The sequence below is a fragment of the Mytilus edulis genome, chromosome 12 (genome assembly GCF_963676685.1).
Source record: "Mytilus edulis chromosome 12, xbMytEdul2.2, whole genome shotgun sequence".
NCBI classification, from domain to species: domain Eukaryota; kingdom Metazoa; phylum Mollusca; class Bivalvia; order Mytilida; family Mytilidae; genus Mytilus; species Mytilus edulis.
The window spans coordinates 75,944,571-75,970,471 of NC_092355.1; the positions used below are offsets into that span (position 1 = coordinate 75,944,571).

A 25,901-nucleotide genomic window follows, 5' to 3' on the forward strand; every position below is an offset into this window, starting at 1 on the left:
TCACACAATTGATGATGTATATTAGTTTTCATCAATTTCCAAGTCAGACTCGGAAACAATGGAAAAATAACAAAAATACTGAACTTGAAAGGACAATTCAAATTGAAGAGTCATTTTTCAAATGGTAAAATTAAAAGCTCACACATCATAATAAAGGAAAAAAAATGTCCTATTCCTAATTTAGAACAGGCATATACATATGTAGACAATGGTGGATTAAACCTGGTTTTATAGATAAACTAAACATTCTACTTATATTTCAGTCAAACTTAATTCCAAATCTAAAATAATTATTTATTAACCAACTGTACATTATTGCCAAAAATGACTGTTTATTAAAAATTATATATTTTCTGTAATGGCCCTGTTTTTTGTAATGGCTCTGTTTTTTCTGTAATGGTCCTGTTTTTCTGTAATGGCCCTGTTTTTTCTGTAATGGCCCTGTATTAATGCCCGGTTTGTCTGTATAAGCACAGTTAGGGTTTTTAATAAAGTTAATAAAATTAAGTTGTAAAGAGTATAATACTTTTTTGTATTTTATTTAATTTAGTAACCAGCAACCAACATTAAAGAACCATATATAGGGATCACTGTCCATCCTGTTTTTCAACATATAACTTCTGTCAACTTAATATCTTGAATATTTGCCCATACAGAAAAAATGATTACTAGGCCAACTGCATTGCTCAACTGGCCGCCAGTTGAGCTAACAGTTGAGGGCCAGTTGAGGGCTAGCTGGCCATCAGTTGAGCAAATAGTTGAGGGCCAGTTGAGGGCTAGCTGGATTTTTGCCATGCAAATTAGGTAGCCCTCAACTATCAATGCTCAACTTTATGCAAATTAGTTGAGCAACGTTGAGAAAATATCATAGTTGAGGGCTAGGTGTCCAACAGTTGAGCAATTAGAGTTGAGGGCTACCTGGCCAACAGTTGAGCACCAGGTCATTAAAAGTTGAGGGCAAGGTGGCCAATAGATGAGGGCCAGGTCATTTAAAGTTGAGGGCTAGGTCTTAAAAAGTTGAGCATTATGTGGTAATTGAAAACTGACGACTACACATTGTAGAAAAAATAAATTTAAATTGTGTATCTTTATAGCCAAAATACTGCTGAAAGATCTTAACTCACAACATACTACATGAATGCTTTATCCTTGCTTTTAAGAAGTTATCTAGCAAATAAGAATAGATCTCTAGTTTTATACCAAATTCATTATATTAGAATATTCTTATTTTATTAGTAATACTTTCTAAAACAAATTGTCTTAATAATAAAATAAACATGTCTCCTGTCTTACACATTTTGACAATTTATAAATTAATGCATAAATACATTGTCTCATTTTTTTCTTCACTCTTTAAAGTTTATAAAAAAAACACTTTAAATATCACTATTTTGAACTAAAAGAGCATAATTATACACTTATTCAAAATGGTGGAAATCAAATCTAATCCAATGTACTTACCAAAAGATTTCCAGAAATATGTGTTAAACACCAATCTTCCTAAATCCAAGAGTCATATCATCAGAAGAATACACTGCACTTTTCAATGTCAATACAGTTATTTGTAACTTTTTTTTATCTACATTCATTGTAAAATTCATATTTTATTCATGATAGCTAGAAGACATCTTTACTTGCCATGTGCATGCTCAAACCCAGTTCAAATTTTAAATGTTTGAGGTTCTTTTGGGTATTGTGACAGTGTGATCACTTTGAGATTTGCCCCTAATAATAACTGTTAATTACCTAAATCTTGAATATTTAATATATCTTATAATAAAAGAAATACTGTTTGTTTTTTATCTTTATGTCAAAGATTTAGTTAAGTTAAAATACAGAAAAATGTATAAAATTGAAAACATGTATTTCCCTTAATTTTGCCTCAAATTTTGTGTAAATTTATAATAATACTTCCTGTCCATTTGCACTAAAGACAGATAAAACAGATGGAACATAACATTTATATCACAAGGTCATATTTCTAATTGCTCAACTTTTGCTCAACTATTAAAAAAAAATCAAAGTCTGAACGCTTAACTTTTCCTCAACTACAAAAATTTCAAAGTCTGAATGCTCAACTTTTGCTCAACTACAAAAATTTCAAAGTCTGAAAGCTCAACTTTTGCTCAACTATATGAAAATCAAAGATCAATTGCTCAACTTTTCCTCAACTTATTGGCCAGCTTCAGTTGAGGGCCAGTTGAGCGACATCTATCCAACATACAGTGCTTGGCCAGGTTTGAGTTGAGCTAGGATGCTTAACACCTAGCCCTCAACTATTTTGCTTAAAACAGCTAGCCCTCATGGCCATCAACTGGCCCTCAACTTTTTTTTCTGTACGGGTGGTATATTAACACATACACTTTTATTCAGTTGGTTAATAAATGTATTAAGAAATGGGTGTTTTTATAATGGCTCTGTTATATGTCCTCGGTCAGTAATAATGGACGTGGATGTCTGTAATTGCCCTCGGCGTTGCCTCGGGCCATTACAGACCTTGGACATATAACAGGGCCATTATAAAAACACCCATTCATTAATACTATAATAATAATTATCTGCAAGTGTTTGAAAAGGTTAAATAACGACTCTGAACTTTTTTTTTATCAAATCCTTAAAGGAGTAGGTTCAGTAAGACCCCTTTTTGGCCCCAAAATTAATCAGTTTTGCAAAATTGTAAAAATGTAATCTTTTAGCTATTTTTTGGAAAGTAGAATGCTTCTACTACATAAATATGTGCTGTTTTTGACAATACAATGTATATATATCGTGAACTAGCATCATAAAGTCATGTTTAATTACTGAAATCTTCACAATTATAGCATTTTAGTTAAATTTTAGACGGTTTCCGTCTTAAATGAAAGTGGCCGCATTCGTGTTCATTCATAATATTGAAATGTAAGTTGTATTTGATGATAATACATAACATATATAAAGGTTGAGGATGAACACGGATGCGGCCACTTTCGTTTTTGACGAAAACCATCTGAAAAGTGACGTTTTTTGGCATATTTGATAGATTTTTCATATTTAAGCTTCAATCGGAGCGTTTTTAATGACTGAATCAGTTAAAATCTTTTACATAAACTAATCGAATCAATTGAAATAGACACTTAAGTGTTTAAAAAGTGTCCTAAATAACTCGTTAGATGAAACTGAAATTTGGGGCCAAAATCGGCCCTTACCGGACCTACTCCTTTAAAGTTTTAGATGTTTCTTTTGTATATTTAATGATATTTGGTGAACTATCTTTTACACCCAACAAACTATACTCACAATGGTGGTCAGAAAAAGACAGCAAATGTGTCTAACATATGCGACTACTGCTAAATATTTTTAATTAGTATGCTAACTTCTATGATTTTCAGCGGAAAAAAATACTTCAAAGTGTTTCTAAGTACATAATGTGGCATTTACATATTCCACTTACACTTAAAGGATCTGACCATTCATCAATGAAATGGTGGGGTCTTCTACAAGTTTCACAAAAATATGGTGTACCATGTTCATGACTAAAGTCATTCCGACCTGTAACAGACTCTGGTTTGGTAAGGCCACATTCCCACTTTTTCTCAAATTTTACATTTGACATCTGGAATCTAGAACTTATAATCTTGTTTATTTTATCTATCACAAAGTCAACAATGTATTTGTACACACCTCTATGAAATTCTTCCACATATTCAAAAACTTGAATAAGAATAAGGCTTGGATATGTCTTTACAAGAAGTTTTCTTAATTTTCCTGTTTTTTTCTATATCAAAAACAGCAGTTCCTTTGAAAAGAGCAATTTGTCTTTTGTTTTCTTTCTGGTCAATCACTTCTGCAACTGTATACTTCCTGCTCAGTGATGCTATCAAATGATTCATTAAATGTGGTGGTAGAAACCTAAACTTGAAACAGAACCAAGTTGATCTTTTACCAATATCTTCTATAACATTAAACATCTCATAAATGTCACGCTCCGGTTTCGCTTTAATCATGCAAGGTACATAGTAAAAGGGATTTTTATCAGCACCCTCTAATTGGTTTGGATGTATAATTATATCAAATTTCTCCATTACTTCCAGGATATAGTTTTTATGTTTATACAAAATTGTTGTTTCTTTCTTAAATATATCTTCTAAAATCTCATAATTTAACTTTCCTGTATGGTAAAATTCATTCCACTTTTTTTGATTTGTAGTACTAGCTTGAAATTTCTCTGCTGTAACAATACATTTAAAAGCATCAGCCAGCCATTGTGTATCTATAATAATATTCTTTGGGAGATCTTTGAAATAAACCAAAGCTCTTAGTTCATGGTGAAATTCCAGAAAAAGTATCAGTTCTTTCTCACTTAAAGGCATTGATGTATCAGTTGAAATGACCTTAAGTTCATCATAGGAAATGATTGGTAACTCTTCTTTCTTTTTTTGAAGTCGTTGTTCCAGTTGAATGAATTTTAACGGATATTTCATGTTCCAGGTTCTCATTCCTCTGGCTAATTTTAGAATGTTCTGTCGTATCTGCTGGAATACACTGCGATCATCATCTTTATTGGAAATGAAGTATTCACATCTCACATGACCACGTTCATCATCTGCTAGTTCATTAGTGTACTTTAACAGGTTTTCTTTGCATGCAATCTCAATCTTTCTCTAATTAAAAACAAAACATGTAACATTAAATATTTTTTTTCAAATATTGAAAAAAACAGTTGCTGCATCTGTATGTTATAAAAATAATACAAGTGTCCACCATTTCATATTATATCTGGTGTTTTTTTAATTATAAATTTGCTTTATTTTCTACACGATAGGAAAATTCGAATGAACAAGTGTAATTAGAATGGCAGTAATGGTATAACATCAAGTTTAACATGAATATTTGTTCAATTACCTACAAAAAGCGCATACTATTTCTTTCTTGGATATATATTTAAGGTGTTTAAATCAAATCTAATAAAACATTAACTAACATTTTAAAACTGTTAAATAGTATTTAAAATAAGGAGTCAACTGTAGATTTCAGCCATGTTGACTTGATCCCATCCTGTTGTCAGATCATTTTTGCTATTTAAAAGTTTCTGTTTATCTATTATAAGTATGGAAATAATATTAAAGAAAATTAAAATAATAAAACATAGTCATCAAAGGACATTATAATGAACCTCAAAAACAATAAAATCAACTCAAATATGATATATCTTCTATCTGGTCCAATGGAAAACCTAAATAAGTGTGTTTGTCTTATAATTTGACAAAATGCAAACTGTATGTTATCACCAAATACTTGTACCCCAGCATCAAATTAAAGAAGACAGAATATCACTATAGCCAAATTAAAAAATGGTGCAAGTCCAGTGACAAGGGTCAAGACCATGCTTACTACACTTCATGCAAAGCTGACTATGGTGGCCTTAATTACTTGACCAAAAATATGGAGACAGCTACCCACCAGAAAGCCCACAACTTTATCAATTCAACACCTTCTGTTACAAAAATGTTCAGTAGTGGTACAAAAGTTGACAATGTGGCTAAAGCAGATGTAATTTTTGCCCACTATGTATGATGGCTGATCACTGTATCTTGAACTATATAAAATTAGGATGAATAAATATTTGAACCCCCCTCCCTATCTTCTATTTTATTAGGTAAAAATTGCTATGTAGGTGCTTGAAGGTATGGAATCATTGTTGTATTTAAACAAAAAAGGAAGATGCAGTTTGCTAGATCATTTTTATTATTTTATATTTGCAATTCGTATTTAAATGTTATTTAACTAAAAAAAACTAAACCCTGCCAAGGCCCAATTTTTCTTGGAATCTTGTAGCCGGCTGTTCCTGATAGTACCACCCCCCTCTTTTATCAACAATATCGAATCTATATGTCCGAGACAAAGCTAGCAAAATATCTCAGAACACATAACTTTGTGCCTCCAACAGGACAAACAAGACGGCGCCCTGTCATTTTATCTGACAGCAAAGGATTTTCATTACGAAACAATATCATAAGTCCATTTGACCAAAATATTATATGGTGGTGCAAGAAAGGTGTGACAATTGAGCAAAGTTTTGCCTGGCTCAAAAGAAATCTACCCACTAAATTATATGAAATTGGAGACATTGCTCTATATGTCTGGCTTGGTACATGTAATCTGACAACCAAAGAAAAATCCTCAAAATACATATCTATTACAACTGATAATTCTGATACTGTTGACAAAGCTATCTCCTGTATTGATGACATCAAGAACTATATACAAGATTTTCCACAAGTCAAACTTATTTTCCTTGAAGTACCAGTATACTCAATAAAAGCTTACAATCAACGTCAAAAACACTCGACCCGAAAACTTTCAAGCAACAAGACGAAACATTTGCAAATCAAGTCTGGCAAGTAAATGAGAAAATAAGAGCTACGAACCAAATCTTAAATACACGCTCACCTAATTTTTCACTTTTCCTACAAGCCCGCAAACAACACCGTACACGGTCAAGAGTCAATGCCTGGGAATACTTCAATTACAACCTGTACAGGGACGGGATCCATCCTGGCCAGAATCTAGCAAGAGTTTGGTTACGTGAAATAGCAGAAAGAATAAAAATTGATTGCTGGAGCAAATCTGAAGTCAAATCCTAAATTCTTATACTTATATTTAACAGATACAGGCCAGTCTGCATGGGATGCCAAGCTAACTAGGTTCTGTATCTAAAACTGGAACAACATACACAACAGCAATAGTACATTGTTTGTATATAAAAACCTTGTCCGTCATATAGAATACCAACATATAACTGAAATTTAACATCTATAATATTTTTACTCTTCTCACAACAAAAAGTTTATTATACAGACTGCATGGGATGCCAAGCTAACTGCTATTATAAACTTTAGGATATAATAAATTCTCTCAAAGAAAAGAAAAATAAAATTAGCTTAACCAGCCTCAAAGATATATAAATAAGTATATTAATCCGTAGCTTTAAAATTCAATAGTCATACATAAAACAGATACAGACCAGTCTACATGGGATGCCAAGCTAACTAGATTCTGTATCTGAAACCGGAACAACATACACAACAGCAATAGCATATAAAAACCTTGTCCATTATACAGAATACCAACATATAACTGAACTTTAACATCAATAATATTTTTGTTCTTCTTACAACAAAAAGCTTATAATACAGACTGCATTGGATGCCAAGCTAACTGCTATTATAAACTTTAGAATATGATAAATTCTAATAGAATTTAAGAAAATAAAATTAGTAAAACCAGCCTCAAAGACACATAAATAAGTATATTAATCCGTAGCTTCAAATTCAATAGTCATACATATAACAAATACAGACCAGTCTGCATGGGATGCCAAGCTAACTGATTCTGTATCTAAAACACCTTCGTAAGAGCTTATTATCCTCTCAACAAATAGTTTTAATACAGACTGCATGGGATACCAAGCTATCTGTCATAATAAACATAAAATATACAACCAATTTATAGACAAAGAAATAAATAAATAAAAGATACAATAACTTTATCAACATGGGCTCCAGGGAAATAACAAGGCCTACAAGAACTAGACACCCTCCCATGACATACACACCAAGTGTTACTCGATCACATGGGAATAAGCATATGTCCTACAGGCTAAATGCCAAGAAGGCACTAGATAAGAAAATTGATGCAACAGACAGGGATCACTCCTGTGATATGGAATTTAAAGATGGTACACTAGTCATAACATGCAATGCAGGAGCTTATGAAATCTTGAAATCCTCCATATATAAATATTACGACCAATCTGAAGATAGAACATATAGGCTACACACCAAAACAAGCAAGTCAAGCCTACCAGATGTCAGCAAACAACCAATGATAGTTGAGGAATCATTATCTGTCAAAAATCGAGATCCATCCTTGTCTAGTCGTCAGCTATTTAGAATAAACATGTTCAACACCATATGTAGAATCGATGCTAACGAATATATGGTACAAACATTTATTCAAGAAGACCTCGATAAAATATGCGAAGAACTATTGGTCAATAAATCATCCTCTGAGCTAAATAACAAAATCAAGCAAATGTGTAAGCTCACTAAAGACCAAATAAATAATCCAAAAAAGGGGCAAGCTAAATCCATCTTATCAGCTAAGCCCATACTCAACAAAACTGTGCAAACCAATACTTCCACAGGTAACAGTGATAAGGACAAAAAAACGTGTGTTATTAAACAGCATTCTCACCATATAGTCCAAACACAAGTTGAGCTAAATGATTATAACCAAGATAGTCATAACCATCAACCAAAAACAACACATAGATTAATGACCACCAATGATAAAGAACTATGCGACTCTAGCCCTACACGTATAAACAGTCATTATAACTCAATTACTAGTCTAAATGATGAACTTATTGACTCTGAGTTACATACACTTTCTCGTGAAGGCGAAGAAACAACAGATGAAATCTGCATAGTATGTGGATCTGCTATTATAGATAAAAATAATGTAGAATGTACAATATGTGGACAATGGCTGCATACTGTTTGCGAAGGAATATCCGAAAACTCGCTCAATAACCATACAGCCTACGTATGCTCATCATGCAGAATCCTAGACGATACAATTCCATATGACGAATCACTGCATAATGAAATGATCCAACAAAGGGATGAAACCCATCCAAAACAGCTAGTATATGAAACAAAGAGTCAACAGGATACTGACGCTATAAAAATATGCCATACAACTGAAGCTGAAGCAGAAAAATCTGATCCATGCCAACCTGTTCTACCAGAATCAGCAGTTAAAGAAGATCTTACCAAAAATAATATACATATTCCACCTATTGAAGTGAAAACCAAACCAAAGCGAGCAAAAAAGATGGACAATCTAGAACAAACTCATCTTGAATTACAACTGGCTGAAAGTCAAACAAAAATCAGCAATCTTCAAACAGTCAATCAGGAATATAGACAAACAATTGACTTACTATCATCTAAATTAGGCATACAATCTCCATTAGACAACAACAGCCAACTTCCATTTAACCAACAAATCCATCAGCTTGAACTGAAATTTGAAGGGCAAATTAATAAAATGAAACTGGAGTTTGAGCATCAACTTAACATCATATCCATTCAAATGAAACACAATACAGAAATCAATGAGCTGAAATGTAAACTTCATCATATGGAAAATGAATGTAATCAACATAAATCTACCATAAGTGGAAATCAACAACCACCTAGTCAATATCCACAGATGAATACTCAATTCACTCCATTTCCAAGATGTCAGAATGGAAACTCAAATCAACAAACTCAACAACCACTAAACCATCCACATACACCTGGGCTACAGTGGACAAGACCTCCAATATGGACTAAACCACCACAATACCAAGCACCTATTGGACAGGATAGACCACAGAATGAGAACCTTCCTCAACAGGCACTTAACAATCCACAGATACCTGGTGTACAATATACAAGACCTCCAATGTGGACTAGACCACAACCCTATCAAACACCTATGGGATTGGTATTCGCCCCATATGCTCCTCATGTGCAACAACAAAAAACACACATAAGCTATGATACAAGGCCTAAAAATGTTCAACCACCTCGCCAAAGAGTAAATACCGAAACACAAGGACAAAAACGGTCCAGAATGCAAAGAAATCATCAAAAACTGACGAAAACCACTAACAATAACAGTGAACAAATTTACAAACAACAAACTCTCAATCAAGTGCAAGAAAATCAGGAGCCAAACCAAAATTCTCATCAAAATCTGGTACAAACTCCAGAATCAAATCAGGCGAACACCCAAATAAGGGATGGACATGTATATACAAAACATGATATGGACACATCTCATAGTACATGTAAGCCAGATATTCCACCGTCTAGAAGTACATTACATCATAGAAGTATTTCGGAACAAGCCTTAAATAATGAACAAATAAACTCAAACAAGCCTTTTTTAGGAGCAGGCAGAGCCTCATCAGTAAACTGGACAATAAACCACATGAATTTATAATAGGAACCATCAATATTCAAAATATGAAAGGCAACACCCTGTATCCTAATTCAATCCTGGATACAGTGCAAATTCTATGTATACAAGAACATTGGCTGCTATCTTTGGAAAAAAATATAGCAATAGAAATAAATAAAAAATTCTCGTCAAATATCAAATCAGTGGATGACGAAAACCCACTAATAGACTTTAAATCTATCCGTGGCTACGGAGGAACAGCAATTCTGTGGCAGAAAGATCTAAACAACACAGGTAATATAATGCCGGATGGGAATTCTCGTATTCAAGTGATAACAATAAACAGCAGTCCAATTGCAACATGCTTAATTAATGCCTATATGCCATCTGCACAGAGTAGTGGGGACATTGAATATAAAGATACATTAGATCAAATCTCCGAAATTATGGATAAGTATAGAGAAACATACCAGATAATTTTATGTGGTGATATGAATGCGTCTTTACATCGTGACAATAGGAAACGGGACACTGTCTTTGGAGAATTCAAAAACATAAACAATCTCCATATATATACCAGATGGTTAGCCAATAAAGCCAACCTTTTTTCATCACAATGGCAAATATACCTCACAAATTGACTATTTCTTGTTTGATGAAAGAATTATACAGCAATCAAATCCAAATGTGAAAATAGCTATGAGGCATCCTACAAATACCTCTGATCATACTCTAGTCACTGCAAATATGGCTCTAAAGGTTAAAAGATGTTCTCTACGACCTGTCAAAATATATACAAGGCCAAACTGGAGAAAATGCGACAAAAGCCTCTACAAGTCAACTATTGAAAGTAGTCTAGACAATACATCTGGAGAAAAGAAATTCACGTATACAAAAATTGGAATTAACACTTCATAAAGCTGGTACAAAATCTATTCCGAGCTACAGGAAGCTGAAAAAACTAAAATCTGTTGGGAAAGGCATATGGAATAGCAAAATTAGCCAAGCATCTAAAGAAGCAAAGTCTGCACATAGGAACTGGATAGATAAAACCAACAAAAATCAGGATGCAGATCAAGAAAAGCTGGCTCTCAAAAACAAAAAACGTCATCTGAGACAACTACAGAGACAGGCACATGCATCAAAGAAGGAAAAGTTCATAAATGAAATCATGCAAGCTTCAGAAAAAGACAGCAAAACATTCCATAAATTAATAAAGCAACAACGATCTAATCATTCATCAAATACTGACGTTCTTTACATTGGAAATGAGAAATTTGAAGGAGAAAGTATTCTAAAAGCATGGACAATACATTTCGAAAAACTCGGAACACCAAATCATGACAAAAATATCTTTGACCTGGAACGCTTCCACTTGGCTAAATTGCAAAATGACATCATTTTTGAAAATCAACATTCCAAAAAAGAAATTAAACAAGCAACACCTGAAGAAGTTAAAAGTGCAATTAAGAACCTAAGCACTGGCAAAACATCAGATGAAAATGGTATATGTTCTGAACATTACAAATATGCTGTAGATGAATTATCAGAAGAAATCGCAAGCATAATCAATGATATTTTCTCCGATTTGGATGTTCAGAAAAATCTAAAAAATGGTTTATTAACACCTGTTCTTAAAAAGAAGAAGGATAAAACCGTACCTGGAAATTACAGGGGAATTGTTGTAACAAGTATCTTTTCTAAAATCTTTGAATCAATCGTTAAAGGAAGGCTAGAATATGAGCTACTACCATCACAAAATCCATTACAGAGAGGGTTTACAGAAGGCGCATCAAGCCTCTTCGCAGCCTTTATTACAACTGAAACTATTCTAATATATCGTCTTCTTCAAATATTATTAGAACTTGTTGCACTGGATGCAGAAAAGGCATTTGACACCCTGAGTCATGAGATCATGTTAAATAAGCTTTATCATGATGGAATTGAGGGAGATATGTGGATCCTACTACGGAACATCTATCAAGATCTGTCTCTCAAAATCAAGTGGAATAATGAAACATCAGAAAGTATCAATATCATGCAAGGGGTTCGTCAAGGAGCAAAATTATCATCTCTGCTATACAAGCGATACAATAATACCATTCTCAATGCAATATCCAGTAGTAATCTAGGCGCAAAAATAGGCAACATACAAGTAGGCTCTCCTACATGTGCGGACGATATTGCCTTACTGGGTGAGCGGTCAGATTTACAGGCAATGCTCAATATTATAGACTTCCACACTTAAAGAGACATGGTTAAAATTAATCCAGACAAATCAGAGATAATGTGCGTATCTAAAGGATTAAAGCAACAAACGCATTCATACAGCTTCAATGGAAAAGAAATAAAAAGAGTAGAAAAGCTGAAGCATCTAGGTATCACCAGGGCAACAAATGGCAAAGTCAACTTGGACGAAAGGCTAAAAACTGGCCGGCAAACTATATATGCCTTGCTAGGTTCTGGCCTACATGCCAGAACAGGAATGTCACCGCTGGTACTTAAAAAGATCTGGAAAACATATGTTGTCCCCCGCTATCTTTATGGACTTAAAGTACAAATATGCATGAAAAAGGATGTATCTGAACTAGAAAAGTTACAGAGGAAAATGTTCAAACAATTTCAATGTCTATCAGATAGGACAGCATCTGCAGCAGTATATATACTAATAGGAGCTGAACCCATTGAATCGGTACTGGACAAAAACATGCTAGCCTTATTTCTCTCAATTTCTCGCCTAGATGGCTCAATAGAACATCAAATCCTAGAATGGGAACTAGAAATCAGCACAGAATTTGACAATTCCTTCATCTGTCGTATAAGCAAAATTTTACAAAAATATCAACTCCCAACAGCAGAAGAAATTATGAAAAATCCTCCATCAAAATATATTTGGAAAAAACAACTTCAAAAAGCCATAAATGATTACTGGTCTTCAATTTGGACAGAATAATGTAATACAAAATCAACACTCAAACATTTATCGTTGCAAAATAATCCGGTAAATAATCCGCATAACATTTGGAAATGTATTTGAAATAATCAATATGACATCAAAAAAGCGGAATTGAAATGTAAGCTAGTAACTGGTACCTACATGCTTCAAAGTATAAAAGCAAAATTCAGTAAAAATATAGTACTGCCTGACTGTAAGCTATGTAAGGACAATGATGAAACCCTTGAACATTTTCTCCTGGAATGTACTAGGCTAGGTGATGTACGACAAAAATGCATGGCGAAGCTAGTCAACAAGCTAAGAGAGATAGAAGGGGGTGGTACAATCGACGTCAGTAATGATGAAATACTGATGGAAATTATACTGGATTGTTCTAAGACAAATATACTGAATAATCAGCCAATGGACAAGCTACTGGATATAGAAAGGCAAACACAAGATCTTTGCTACCAGTTACATCTAAAGCGAACAAAACTTTTATGTGACATCAAGTAAAAGAAATGTATGAAGGCTCTAATTATTTTAGATTTTAACTTTTATAAATCTTAAGTATATATTTAAATACTGAAATAGCAAATAAGTCTTACTAAAATGTTCTAGATTTTAACTGTTAAAGTTTTCAAGTAATATAACACCGAAATCGTAAATATATGGTGTGTACTGTCTGCATGGGATGCCAAGCTAACTAGTACACTCTATAATATCTTCAAATCAAGAGCAATATCCAATATAGTCTGTACAGTCTGCATGGGATGCCAAGCTAACTTGTATCAGTCTATCAAGAAGTGCGTGATTTATACTTTTAATGATAGCCTTGGCAGGGCACTTATAGTTTTATTAAATAAGCTGTAAATAACATTTTTATCATAATATAGTGGTGAACGCTATTGCCGCAATAGTTCTGTGTACATTTCTTATCGTGATATTGTATTTGCAACTTATGCTGTGTACATTTTTATTGTGATACAAGTGGTGAACATTAGCTGCATACATTTTTACCGCGATATCGTGTTGATTCTTATTACCGCAATTGTGATGTGTACATAATATTTTTAACTTATTATCGTCGTAATATTTTAAGACTATTAAAATATTTCTTTTAGTCGTACATATTTTTAATGTAAATATAAAGATATCCGCAATCTCGGTGTGTAAATTAAATTGCTCATCTGATAAGTGGAGTGCTCCGATTAAACGGAGGTGAATACCTTTACAGAACAGAACAGAACACACACAAAAATATTTGCGTATGTCGATAAAAAGGTTGATAAAAAATCTCCAGTTACGAGGCCCAAACTCCAGCTGAAAATTTCCAAATCTCCAGTTGTGGCTTGACAACTCTGCCACATGTTTGGGACAATAACTTCTACAACATACTGTCTGACAGTTTTATCGTAAATAAAAGCCTTTCATTTTCAACATTTTACCACTATCAGATTTTCTGAAAATAGGTTTTCAAAATTAGAGGCAAAAATTGCAGTTCACCCCTTATATTCTTCCTTCAACCATGTTTGCAATCTTGGTTGGCAGACCAGATCATCAAATAAATTAATTCAACACTTCATACAAAATGTATTTTTTACCCGTAAGAAAATACAAAAAGAACTTAGATTGGTATGTTAGTTAGAACTCCACTTGAACATAATAAAGTAATCCCTTAAAGACAAGAACAAACAATAGCAGTGTCTAAATATTTTACAATGAGTAAACATGATATACCGTGTCTGTTTCCGAGGTCACAGCATCTTTCCATGTGCCAACAATAACTACTGGTGGATCATTATCACCCAACGGTTTCTTGTTAGATGGATTTTTTCTCTCTTCCAATCTACTGTAGCAATGTATTGAGTCAATCCATAGTCTGAATAAGGCTACAAAGTCAAAGAAGACATATTTTATATAATAATTTATTAAAAGTTCCTACTAATTATGACAACGGTTTTAGGATATCAATTGTATACAAATCATAAATCGATTCAGAAGATACAAATCAAAGTCATAAATTTAACAGCAACTGAAGGCATTTGGCATGATATACATCTTTTCCTGCATCACTCGCAAATAGTACACATCATGGTACTGTATTATTGCTTTAAACAATTTTTAAAAATTATTTGTGTAAAAGGAATACATAAGTGAATCTCTTGACAAACAGACTATACAATGTGTCTTAGATATAGAAAGATGTGGTGTGAGTGCATATGAGACAACTCCCCATCCAAATAACAAACTATAAACGTAAACCATTATAGGTCAATGTACACCCTTCAACACGGAGCCTTGGCTCACACCGAACAACAAGGGGCCCCAAAATTACTAGTGTAAAACCATTCAAACAGGAAATCCAAGGGTCTAATCAATATAAAAAACAAGAAACGAGAAACAAGTATAAATTACATAAACAAATGACAACTACTGTACATCAGATTCCTGACTTACGACAAATATTTGCAGCGGGATTGCTCACATAACAAGATATGATAGGAATGGAAATGAGACAACAATACAGGGGTGTTAACAGCATGTACTTAAGTATATTGGTATTTAATGAAACATTTAATTTGGGTATTGTTTAAATACTGCTCTGCTATCATGATCTTTTTAAAGGCATATTTAGTTGTAAACTTCAACCATAATAATTGAGAAATTATAAAACGTGTTCGTGCTTTCAAAGTGGTAATTTCTTAAACTTAATATTAACACCTGAATCAGGTAGTTTAACTTTTACCAAAGTTGACCAACTTAATTTACTAATACTTTATTTTGAACTATTTTATATCTGTTTGGCACCATTGTCTTACTTTGTTGATGTAGTGAAATATACAGTTTCATATATTAACGACAATCTCGCATGTTTAGATTATAATTAAACATGTTCAACAATTTTCATACGGTCCCTGACAGTAAGAAATTCCAATAATTCCATTACACAATTAAAGAACCTTAGTGAGCACGCTCACATACCCCACGTCCCCACATTGTCATTGGAGAAATTAAATAAGTATAAGAAAAAAAAATTGTATAAGAAAAAATATTGAATAATAATTTCCTGTCAATATACATAGTATGTCCTTATTATCTACAAAATTTCATGAAATTCTGTTGTGTGTTTTCAGAGGAGTTGAGATGACAAACTGTTGCAGAAGTACTTTGAAGCAAATAAGTTCAAAGGGGCATAACTCCTAGAAAAAAAATTGAACCGTAATTTCCTGTTGATATGCACATCTACATAGTATGTCCTTATTATCTACAAAGTTTCAGGAAATTCTGTTGTGTGGTTTGAGAGGAGTTGCGATGACAAACTGTTGCAGTAATACATTAAAGTAAATAAGTTCAAAGGGGCGCAACTCCTAGAAAAAAAATTGAATCGCAATTTCCCGTCAATATGCACAACTACATAGTATGTCCTTATTATCTGAAAAGGTTTCGTGAAATTCTGTTGTGTGGTTTGAGAGGAGTTGCGATGACAAACTGTTGCAGTAATACATTAAAGTAAATAAGTTCAAAGGGGCAATAACTCCTAGAAAAAAAATTGAATCGTAATTTCCCGTCGATATGCACAACTACATAGTATGTCCTTATTATCTGAAAAGGTTTCGTGAAATTCTGTTGTGTGGTTGTCAAAAACATTATACCCTCCGCAACTTCGTTGCGTGGGGTATAATTAATAAAAACTCTGTGCTATAGTAAGTTTAGACATTATCTGATAGTGGACATCTTGAAATCAATAATATGATCCTAAGTCAGACATGCATTATTTACTAATTTAAAATAATCATCATTTGTTAAAATTAAATTTTGAACTTAAAAAGCATGTGATATTTAAATATATTGTTACATGTAGGTTGCACTTTGTTGATACAGCTGTTTCTCAAATCAGGCCTCTTTTGGGGAGATCTAGAGTATTCATAGAAAATTAATTTTGTTTACATACTGGTTCCCAGTTTGCTCTCTGAGTTGCATCTCACAGAGACATAACTTGGGAATGTCACCAGTAAATACACATGTGTATATTGTTGATAATGAAATCTGTGATAACCTTACAGTTAGGAAAATTAGTGTTAGTTTAAACTCTGAGAAGTTCAGGGCATAAACAGGTTGAAAATATGCCGCACAGCCCTATGTTTTGACCTTTGAAAAAAAATGTGGTGCATATAAACTTTCAATTCTAGGATATGATTGTTTTCAAAACTTCATAGTAAAAGTGGTACAGTTTTAGCCGTAAAAGGAGTATATGGGAAACTGCATTGTCAATATTTACAGAAATGCAACCTACAATAATGTAATGGAAATCCAACTGTTCATTCGCTTTTTCAGATATTCAATTCAAAATGCATACTGTTGTTTATAATCAAAGTTGTTAACCAGGGTTAAGACAAACTTATTAATATGATAAATAATAAAACTAAATGATATTATCACAATTGTTTTAATGTATTCAATTTATATTTGAAAAAAAGAAAAACGTACAATACATATTTATTTATGGGCCAGCTGAAGGATGCCTCCGTGTGGGGGAATTGCTCGCTGCATTGAAGATCGACCTATTGGTGAACTTATGCTGTTGTCTATTCTATTGTTGGATTGTTGTCTCTTTGACACATTCCCCATTTCCATTCTCAATTTTACTGATCTTTTCTGTACTCTTATTTTGAATTGCTGTTGAATCTATTTCATTCTTAGTTAGTAATTGACAACTGTACGATAGTTTTGGGGTTTTCAGTGAAAAAATCTGCTGTATCGCCTATATCATTTTTTTCATTCAAGCTGTCGGTTTTACTTGCCATATGGAAAATTGAACCCCCTCTTTGGATTTTCAAATTGTCAGAGCTATAAACACTATTGTATAAAAGCTGAACGTTATGTACATTTGACATTCATTTTAATAATACAGGGGGTTCAATTTTCCAGGGAGGAGGTCATTTTCCTGTTTTGGAAAATTGATCCTTTTTTAATTTTCAATCTGGGATTTTGATCCAGGGTTAAATTTTCCGGGTTCAACTTTCCAAGGGTCCAATTTCTTATATGACAAAATATTCTTTTATATTAACTTGTACAGTACAATGTATACATCATTTTCTCACGTCACCTTCATTTTAAACATTTTCCAGTGTTTTCAATTTGAACCTTACAATAATAATTCCTCTTTTAAAATATAGTCCACCTATATCTATTGCATCGCTTTTTTTTACTTAAAAAAATCAGATTATACTTGAAAAATAGAAAATATTCATTTAGCAATATTACTTAAACTTATATTATAAACAATCCATAAACTTAAGTTTGGTCATTAATGTAGGTTCTGTGCATTTGAATTTTGCGTTATTAAAAATTACACAAATCAAAAATGGAAAATAAGTTTCACTGTGATTTTATTCTTTTACAACAATTTATTACCCAATATCAATAAAAGTCTCTACAAATAATCTTTGGTATGTTCGGCAAATTTAAATGTCAACATTTGAGTCAATAGGGTGTGTAATCATCTCTCTTCGGGTACAGATCCATAACTCGGCGTCTCACACTTCTGGACTTAGTTGAACAAATTAAATAAATTCAGCAACAATTGCCCCTCTTAAATCACAAAGATTTTGCAAAGGTGGATTTCTGCGATTGAGATTTCTGCCAATAGCTTCCCAGACATTTTTGATAGGATTTATATCAGGAGACACATTTTAGCAGTGTCAACGGCTTCTTGCTCTTTGTACCCTGTTACAATCCTTGCCCTGTGTGGTCTAGTATTGTCGTATATATGTACAAGGGTCTTGACGCAAGTGGAGGATTATCAAAATGAGGGGCTGCAATGTTTTTAAACAACTAATCCCTGTATTTCCGTCCGTTAATGCTACTCTTCAGAATATGCATACCCACGTTACAACAGAATGAGAAGAAACCCCATACTGTAACATCACTGGCAACGTATGCAGGCGTTAGGCAAATGTTGTTTTGGTCCTACGAAAAAATTTTCCCAGCCAAACTCGTATTCTGCCGTCATTTGGTCGTTTCAGAAACTGACTCTCATATTATGACCAATGAATAATTTGTAATTAGCTTCTCATGTTCCAGCGTTTATGGTCATAAGCCCTTTGAAACCTGAGTATATGGTGCCTGGCTGTTAGTGCAGATCTCTCGACAACACGACATGTTCTTACATGTAGTCTACATGTAAGAACATGTCGTGTTTATCGATTTTTATCGACAAATTTCTACTGGTTCGCCGGACCACCAGCTGACAAAATCTACTGGTCCGACGCAAATTTTACTAGTCTCAGACCACCGGACTAGCGCTAATTTCGACGCCTGCATGTAGGTAGCCTTTATGAAGTCGACATACCAATATTCTAACAAACCCCCCTTGAGTCCGATGGTATATAAGCTTTGGGTCAGGAGTAAATGGGTTGGCTTAAGCACTCCAAAAAGCAGTCTGACATCCCGAGTTTACCGGAACTTGGTTTAACATTTACAGTTCCTGTGTCAACATGACATTGTAAAAATCTGACAATAATGGTGTCATTAACATTGAATTTGTTACCTATATCTGATTCTCCTAGTGCTCCTACCGGCATTTGACATGTCAATTGCTTGCCAATGTTCAACCATAAATAATTTACGTCTTGTCATATGTCACAGTGACTTGGTGAAGGTCAAATTTCACCTTTACGCGAGACAGTAAGAAGCTGATTTCAAGGCATCGAAACAGTGTATTCGAAAACGTGCAGATGACCTTTAATAAAAAGTTGCTTGGCGTGTTTATCAGAGTTTAATTTTTTTTTTGGTCGTAATGAATTTTCTTAGTGTATGTTATACATGTTATAGGCAACACCAAACATAGATATTTTTTTGCAAATAGTTAAAAAATATAGCGATTTATATTTAGGTGGTGCTTTACTTTTGGCGGACTGTATATATGTACTACAATCAACCATTTTGAAACCTTATAATAAAAGCTTTAAAAACATAAAATCAATTTTGCAGATATTAAATTACAATCAACAAAATCTAAAACTACTAGTGAAAAGATTATGTATTCAGTCTGATTGAGAACAAACTTTAAAATCAATAAAAAAAAGAACAATTGTTTAACATACTCGTTTATCAATAAAAATATTACCTTGTGCATTGGGCTTATCAGCTTCATTGAGTTTTGTAACAACAAGATACATTGCATCTTGGGACAGGAAGGTTTGATGTGTGTGGTAAAATTCTTCATCTCCTGCAAAATCCCACAGAAAAAATGTGGCATATTCCTCTTTGTCATTTACATCAACTTTAGATTTAGCGGTTAGCATGGTTTCAAAATCCCTTGCTGCTTGTTCCGAAGATTGGTTTGACGGCTTGGGAGTTACTGGAGGTTCTGATTGAGGTACAGCTGCTTCTGGATGTATTATTATTTTAGGTTGCTCAGATTCCGTCTCTGACTTCTTTGATTCATCAACAGATGGTACTGGTGTGTTACTCTTAACGTCTCTTTGGGATTCTACTGGTTCTTGAATATTTGTTTTGTCCTGAAGTTTTCCAACAAACTGTTTTAAAAGTCTTGCTTGAGTTTGAGTATCTTCATAGTTTTCTATGATTAGAAAATAACAATAGTTTTTGTCTAATATGTTGTGTAAAAAGAAATGAGAAAATTCTTAGGTATCAAAAAAACATTACACATGGCGAAAGAAACTTTGTACTTAAAAACAAAATGACAACAGCCGAAGAAAAACAAATGTAGAGAAAACAAAACATAGCAAACTAAATGGTTTTAGAGAACATAAAAAGTACTTTAAACTTTGCACCTCTTTCATTCTCGATAAAAAGATTCAAATATCAATAGTCAAAACATGAATAATATTTTTACTAACAGTACTCACAAATTAAAAATACACATGATTAAAGAACTATTCTACAAAAATAAACCGAATGACAACAACATTGTTATTTATTTTAAAGTTGCTGGACCATAGAGTAAATTTAGTTATGCATGCATATTCATAGAAATTATCATTGTCTATCATAACTTATTCCTATCAAACATTGTTTTCAAACTATTTTTAACAGAAAACTTTAAATTGAAAGCTGCTAATTAATTACAAGTGACTGGCTGATCACACTGAGGCAGGGCTTCAAAACAGTCGTCAAACTCAGCTGATAGTAATGCGACTTCAAGCACACTATCATTGATCTATCACATGTAGTAACAACCACATATAGATCTTTCAAACTAACTTAACAGAAAACGTAACATTGAAAATTACTAATTAGTTCAAAATTACTAATAATAGTTGCCAGACTACTATAGAGGTATAAAAAAGATGTGGTATGAGTCAAAGAATCACAGAAGAAGGTCTGTTAAGGGCTAATTTCGGCCTAACATTCGAAGTACATCAAATGAAAGATTCTTAACATATCTAAACACTTCAGTGTCTATACATTGATTCATTTGGTTATTGTAAAAGATTTGGACTAAATTGGTCATTAAAGCTTTTAAATATATACCTTTTAATGTCACTTGCCATATGTTTTTTTTATTGTCTTAAATGATAGTGGCCACGTTTGTGTTCACTCTCAACATTTATAAATATTATGTATCATAAAATACAATATATGAATAAATATCAAGAACAAACACTAAATTTTTACAAATGCAGCCAAATAAATTTTTTTTCAGTAGCTAGTTCCTAATGCATGTCAATTATGTGATTTTATTCTAAGATTTTAAGTTAAAACTGATAAATATTCTCAACTTACTTTCATAGTATAAAATATTAACGGTTCTCGAGAGGTAGAGCGGACACAATTTGTTAAGAACAACGAACGGATGGACAGACCGACGGACTGACCTTTGACCTAAGATGCATACATTATGACACATTCTCTGGTGTTGGTTAATATATATGTTAAGGTAGATTCATGGTATACCGCCATCTTGGATTGAACAATCACAGTAAAAAATCGGTCTAGTTATTTGCCAAAATCTGCAAATTTGAAGACAGATTTGCAATTTAATGGTTATACTGTTTAATAATATAAAGAAAACTTGGCAATTTATTGTATAATCCCAAATATTTAAACAAATATAAATTTTCTTGCTTTTATAATCATTTTTTTCAAACGAGTCATTTAAGGGAAGATAACTCTTTTAGTACAAAAATTATACTGGACAGATAGGGATTTTTTTTCTTTTTACTTGTAGCAAGAAAACAAGTTCGGTGACACCATTTTTTCTTTTTATTTTCTTAAAACATATTACAAAACCTATCTTTTCACAATTTATTTCAAAATTCTATTTCATAGATTTTTTTTTATGCACACAAATGTGTTTTTCCATGAACAATCTAACCAAATTTAGGCACTTTTTAACGACTCATAGCTTGAAAAATAGCACGGTGACCCCTCCTTTTTATTATATTTTTGAAAAGAGCATATTACAATCTTCATTCTGGCTAAAAATAAGAAAATTCTGTCTCAAAAAATATTTACTTATGATCTACCTTAAGTTGAAAATGTTTGTCAGGTATAAAGTATGAAATATTTATAACAGCTGTCCTCTCAAAATATAGTGTGGATCAAATTTGTTAGCGATGGACAGACCAACAGACAGACAGACCTTTGACCTAGGAAGTTGTACATACATCATGACACATCCTCTGGTGTTGGTTAAAATGGATGTTAAGTATAATATTTGAAATCATAACGGTTCTCAAGATATAGAGCGGACACGATCTTCACCACAGGACACGGGGTTGTCAACTGAAACCAAAGTTTTTTTTACCTTGACCTTTGACCTAGGAAGCTCTGAGCCTAAAGTGCCCCAGTGGTCAATACTTTTAGTCTCGTTTAAAAAAAACATAGCAAAACCTTCCTTTTGGTAAAGTATAAGAACATTCTTTCCGAGGAAATATGTACCAATGATTCACCTCAAAACAAGACATTACAGAACTTGATATCAACAGATATATGAAAGACTATACCATCAGACCATTATGATAAGTGTACCTGATAAGGACACACCATTTTTTAAATAATTAAAACCATACCTTCTTGTTTATTCCATATGCCATCATCAGACATCGCTTTGCATTTTATTTTGTGTATTTCTATTCCATTTGTACTGGTAAAACCTGTTATGTCTTCCCCAAACAATCTTCTAATCAATGATGTCTTCCCAGCACCTTGTTTTCCAACAACTACTAAACGTATATCTCTCTTTAATTCAAAGCCTGACTGAAGTAGTTTGAGGTACAAATCAATTGATCTTTCGTCGGCCATTAATTTGATCTCAGTTGGAACCATATCACCTGCAATGATTTTTATTCATGAAGAGTTTTTTTTTTTATAAAGAAGAATATCACAACTGTACTCCATTCAATTAAGTATACACATTTATCAATTCTTTGCCTGTAAATACTGTATTTAACTATAAATGTGTTGTTGGAATCTGAAGTTTAAATAGGCAGACAACAGCCATGTGACATTCAAAAATTTAATATCTTATTTAATATTTTATAGACATACGGACAGGTAAACATATGGACACGAGTAACACTTAATGCCCCGCTCCGTTGGATTACGACACACATAACAAAATAAACAGCTATACTAGTAGCGCAAGACTTGCACTTCATATTCATATCGAAATTGGTGAAATCATAAAACAGAATGATGAAGACATCAAATTGGTCAATATGGGCAATAGATTTTCCGTAGGCGGTAATATTAACTTTTTCTTCTGAGGCTCAATCCATATCGTAAACTTGGATAAGTATGATGGCTTGTTTTGAAGCCGAGACATTTTCACGTGTGTGGTTAAATTTTCGAGGTACGAAGTGAGATTCGTTTTCCCGTAAATTATCATACTCCAAAAAAAAAACCTCGTGATGCGGATCCTTGTAGTAAAGAATCCCTTTTCGCACAATAAGTTCTATGAAAATTTAATACTTTGAATACATTTAATAACTTCATAGTTTTTAAAAATTTATCCTAAGATCCTCTTCTTTTTAAATCAAAACATACGGGACAAAAAATATCATGGTATATATTTCCCGAATGAATACCTTTCGTCAATATTTTATCCATTGATCTTCTATGAACTTTTTCCTCTGATAGAAAGATGGAATAAAAGTTCAACACATTATCTATTTATCTGTGTCTGTGAGAAGAAAAAAATCCAGTTAATCTAGCATTTTCAAAAAGCCATTTTTTTCACCACGCTATAGTGAACTTTTATTCATTGGGATGACCGGAAATTTTAACTGTTAACAAAACTTTAATTTCTTTAAATACTAAGGCTTATCTACATCAGGAATAGATTACCTTAGCTGTATTTGGCAAAACATTTAGGAATTTTTGGTCCTCAATGCTCTCCAACTTCGTGTTTTATTTGGATATAAATATTTTTTGCTCTGAGCGTCACTGATGAGTCTTTTGTGGACGAGATGCGCGTCTGACGTAAGTGTAAAATTTTAGTCCTGGTATCTATGAGTTTATTTATGGGCAACTACTTCGAAACTGGCTAATAGGTTTTATTTCTATCTCATTTAATTTCACAATAGCAGCAAACAACTGCTAAATATGCTGGGAAAACATTCGATCATTTATGGCAAAACTAATGTACAAGCTGCTGTGTTTTGCAATTGTTGATAAGGATCATACATATTGCTTTGTCAAATGCCTTACTAGATTCCCCCACCTGGCATGGTCTTCAATAATGGCCAGTGTTTATTAAACATCGTCATTAATGATGAATATCTCTATGAATAATTAGATGATAATTTAAATCATGCTGACAAATGTGTGGATCGTATCCTGCTGAACTTTTTTTCTTTTTTTAATATTTAGAATTTTTAAGATAATGGACAAAACTATGTTTAAAGATATCATTACACAAGGGACAATAACTTGATTAACAAGTCGACAGACAGGCCAATCCAGCTTATTTGTTGGTTTTGACTTGCTGGACGAAAGTGTATGTTTTTTTAGTTTTCAGAAATACAGACCAAAAAAATGTGCAAACAAATTATCATTAAAGGGCAATAACTTCAATAAATAGTCGTAAACAATTTTGGTCATGTTGACGTATTTGTGGATCTTGTCTTTTTTATTTTATATTTTAGGATATGTCGAAGCAAAACCGGAAAAATGGTAAAAATGGTCATTACACTTAATTACGCTGACTTTAATAAGGAGTCCACTAAGATATCAACACTGTTTAATTATTTTTATAACTTGTATTACTGATCATGTTGCTGTTTTAGGTTTCTTTCTATCTATTATAGGTTGCATTTCTGTAAATATTAACAATGCAATTTCCCAAAGGAACTCCTTTTACGGCTAAAACTATAACACTTTTACTATGAAGTTTTGAAAAAATCTCATCCTAGAATTGAAACTTCATATGCACAACAATTCTTTCCAAAGGTCAAAATCTAGGGCTGTGCGGCTTATTTTCAACGTGTATATGCCCTGAATTTCTAAGAGTATAAACTAACACTCATTTTCTTTACTAACCCCTACCTCGAATGAAAGGTAACACCACAGATTTCAATGTAAACAATATGCACATGTTTATTTACTGGTAACATTCCCAAGTTATGTCCCTGTGAGATGGAACACAGATATCATAAATGTGAACAAAATTAATTTGTTATGAATATTCAAGGTCTCCCCAAAAGAGGCGTGTTTTTGAGAAACAGCTGTATTTACAAAGTGCAACCTACAGTATTAAGTTAATCATGTGAACTGGCAACACTGGTAAAAATGGTAAAATCTATATTTTAAGGGTAATAACTTCTATAAGCAGTCAACAGTTATAAACAATATAGATAGATACAATTGAGAATTCAAATTGGTAATGTGTCATAAAGATTACAATCCGACCAAAAAGCAGAAAACAGTCAAAGGCTCAATATTCTGAACATTTGAGCCAAAGTCGAGTTTCTATTTAAAAACAGTTTTCAAAGTAATG

The 25,901-nt window shown here is 32.9% G+C and overlaps 1 protein-coding gene across 1 annotated transcript in view; it reads right to left on the reverse strand.

Moving 5' to 3' along the window:
* Positions 1–3,683: 3,683 nt before the first annotated feature.
* Positions 3,684–25,901, reverse strand: part of LOC139497847 (uncharacterized) — a 65,354-nt gene continuing 43,136 nt past the window's right edge. The window contains exons 9-12 of the mRNA XM_071286086.1: positions 22,975–23,235; positions 20,064–20,519; positions 14,672–14,823; positions 3,684–4,640 (exon numbers count right to left, since the gene is read on the reverse strand). Coding sequence (XP_071142187.1) covers positions 3,684–4,640; positions 14,672–14,823; positions 20,064–20,519; positions 22,975–23,235 — 1,826 coding nt within the window. The remainder of the gene's footprint in view (positions 4,641–14,671; positions 14,824–20,063; positions 20,520–22,974; positions 23,236–25,901) is intronic.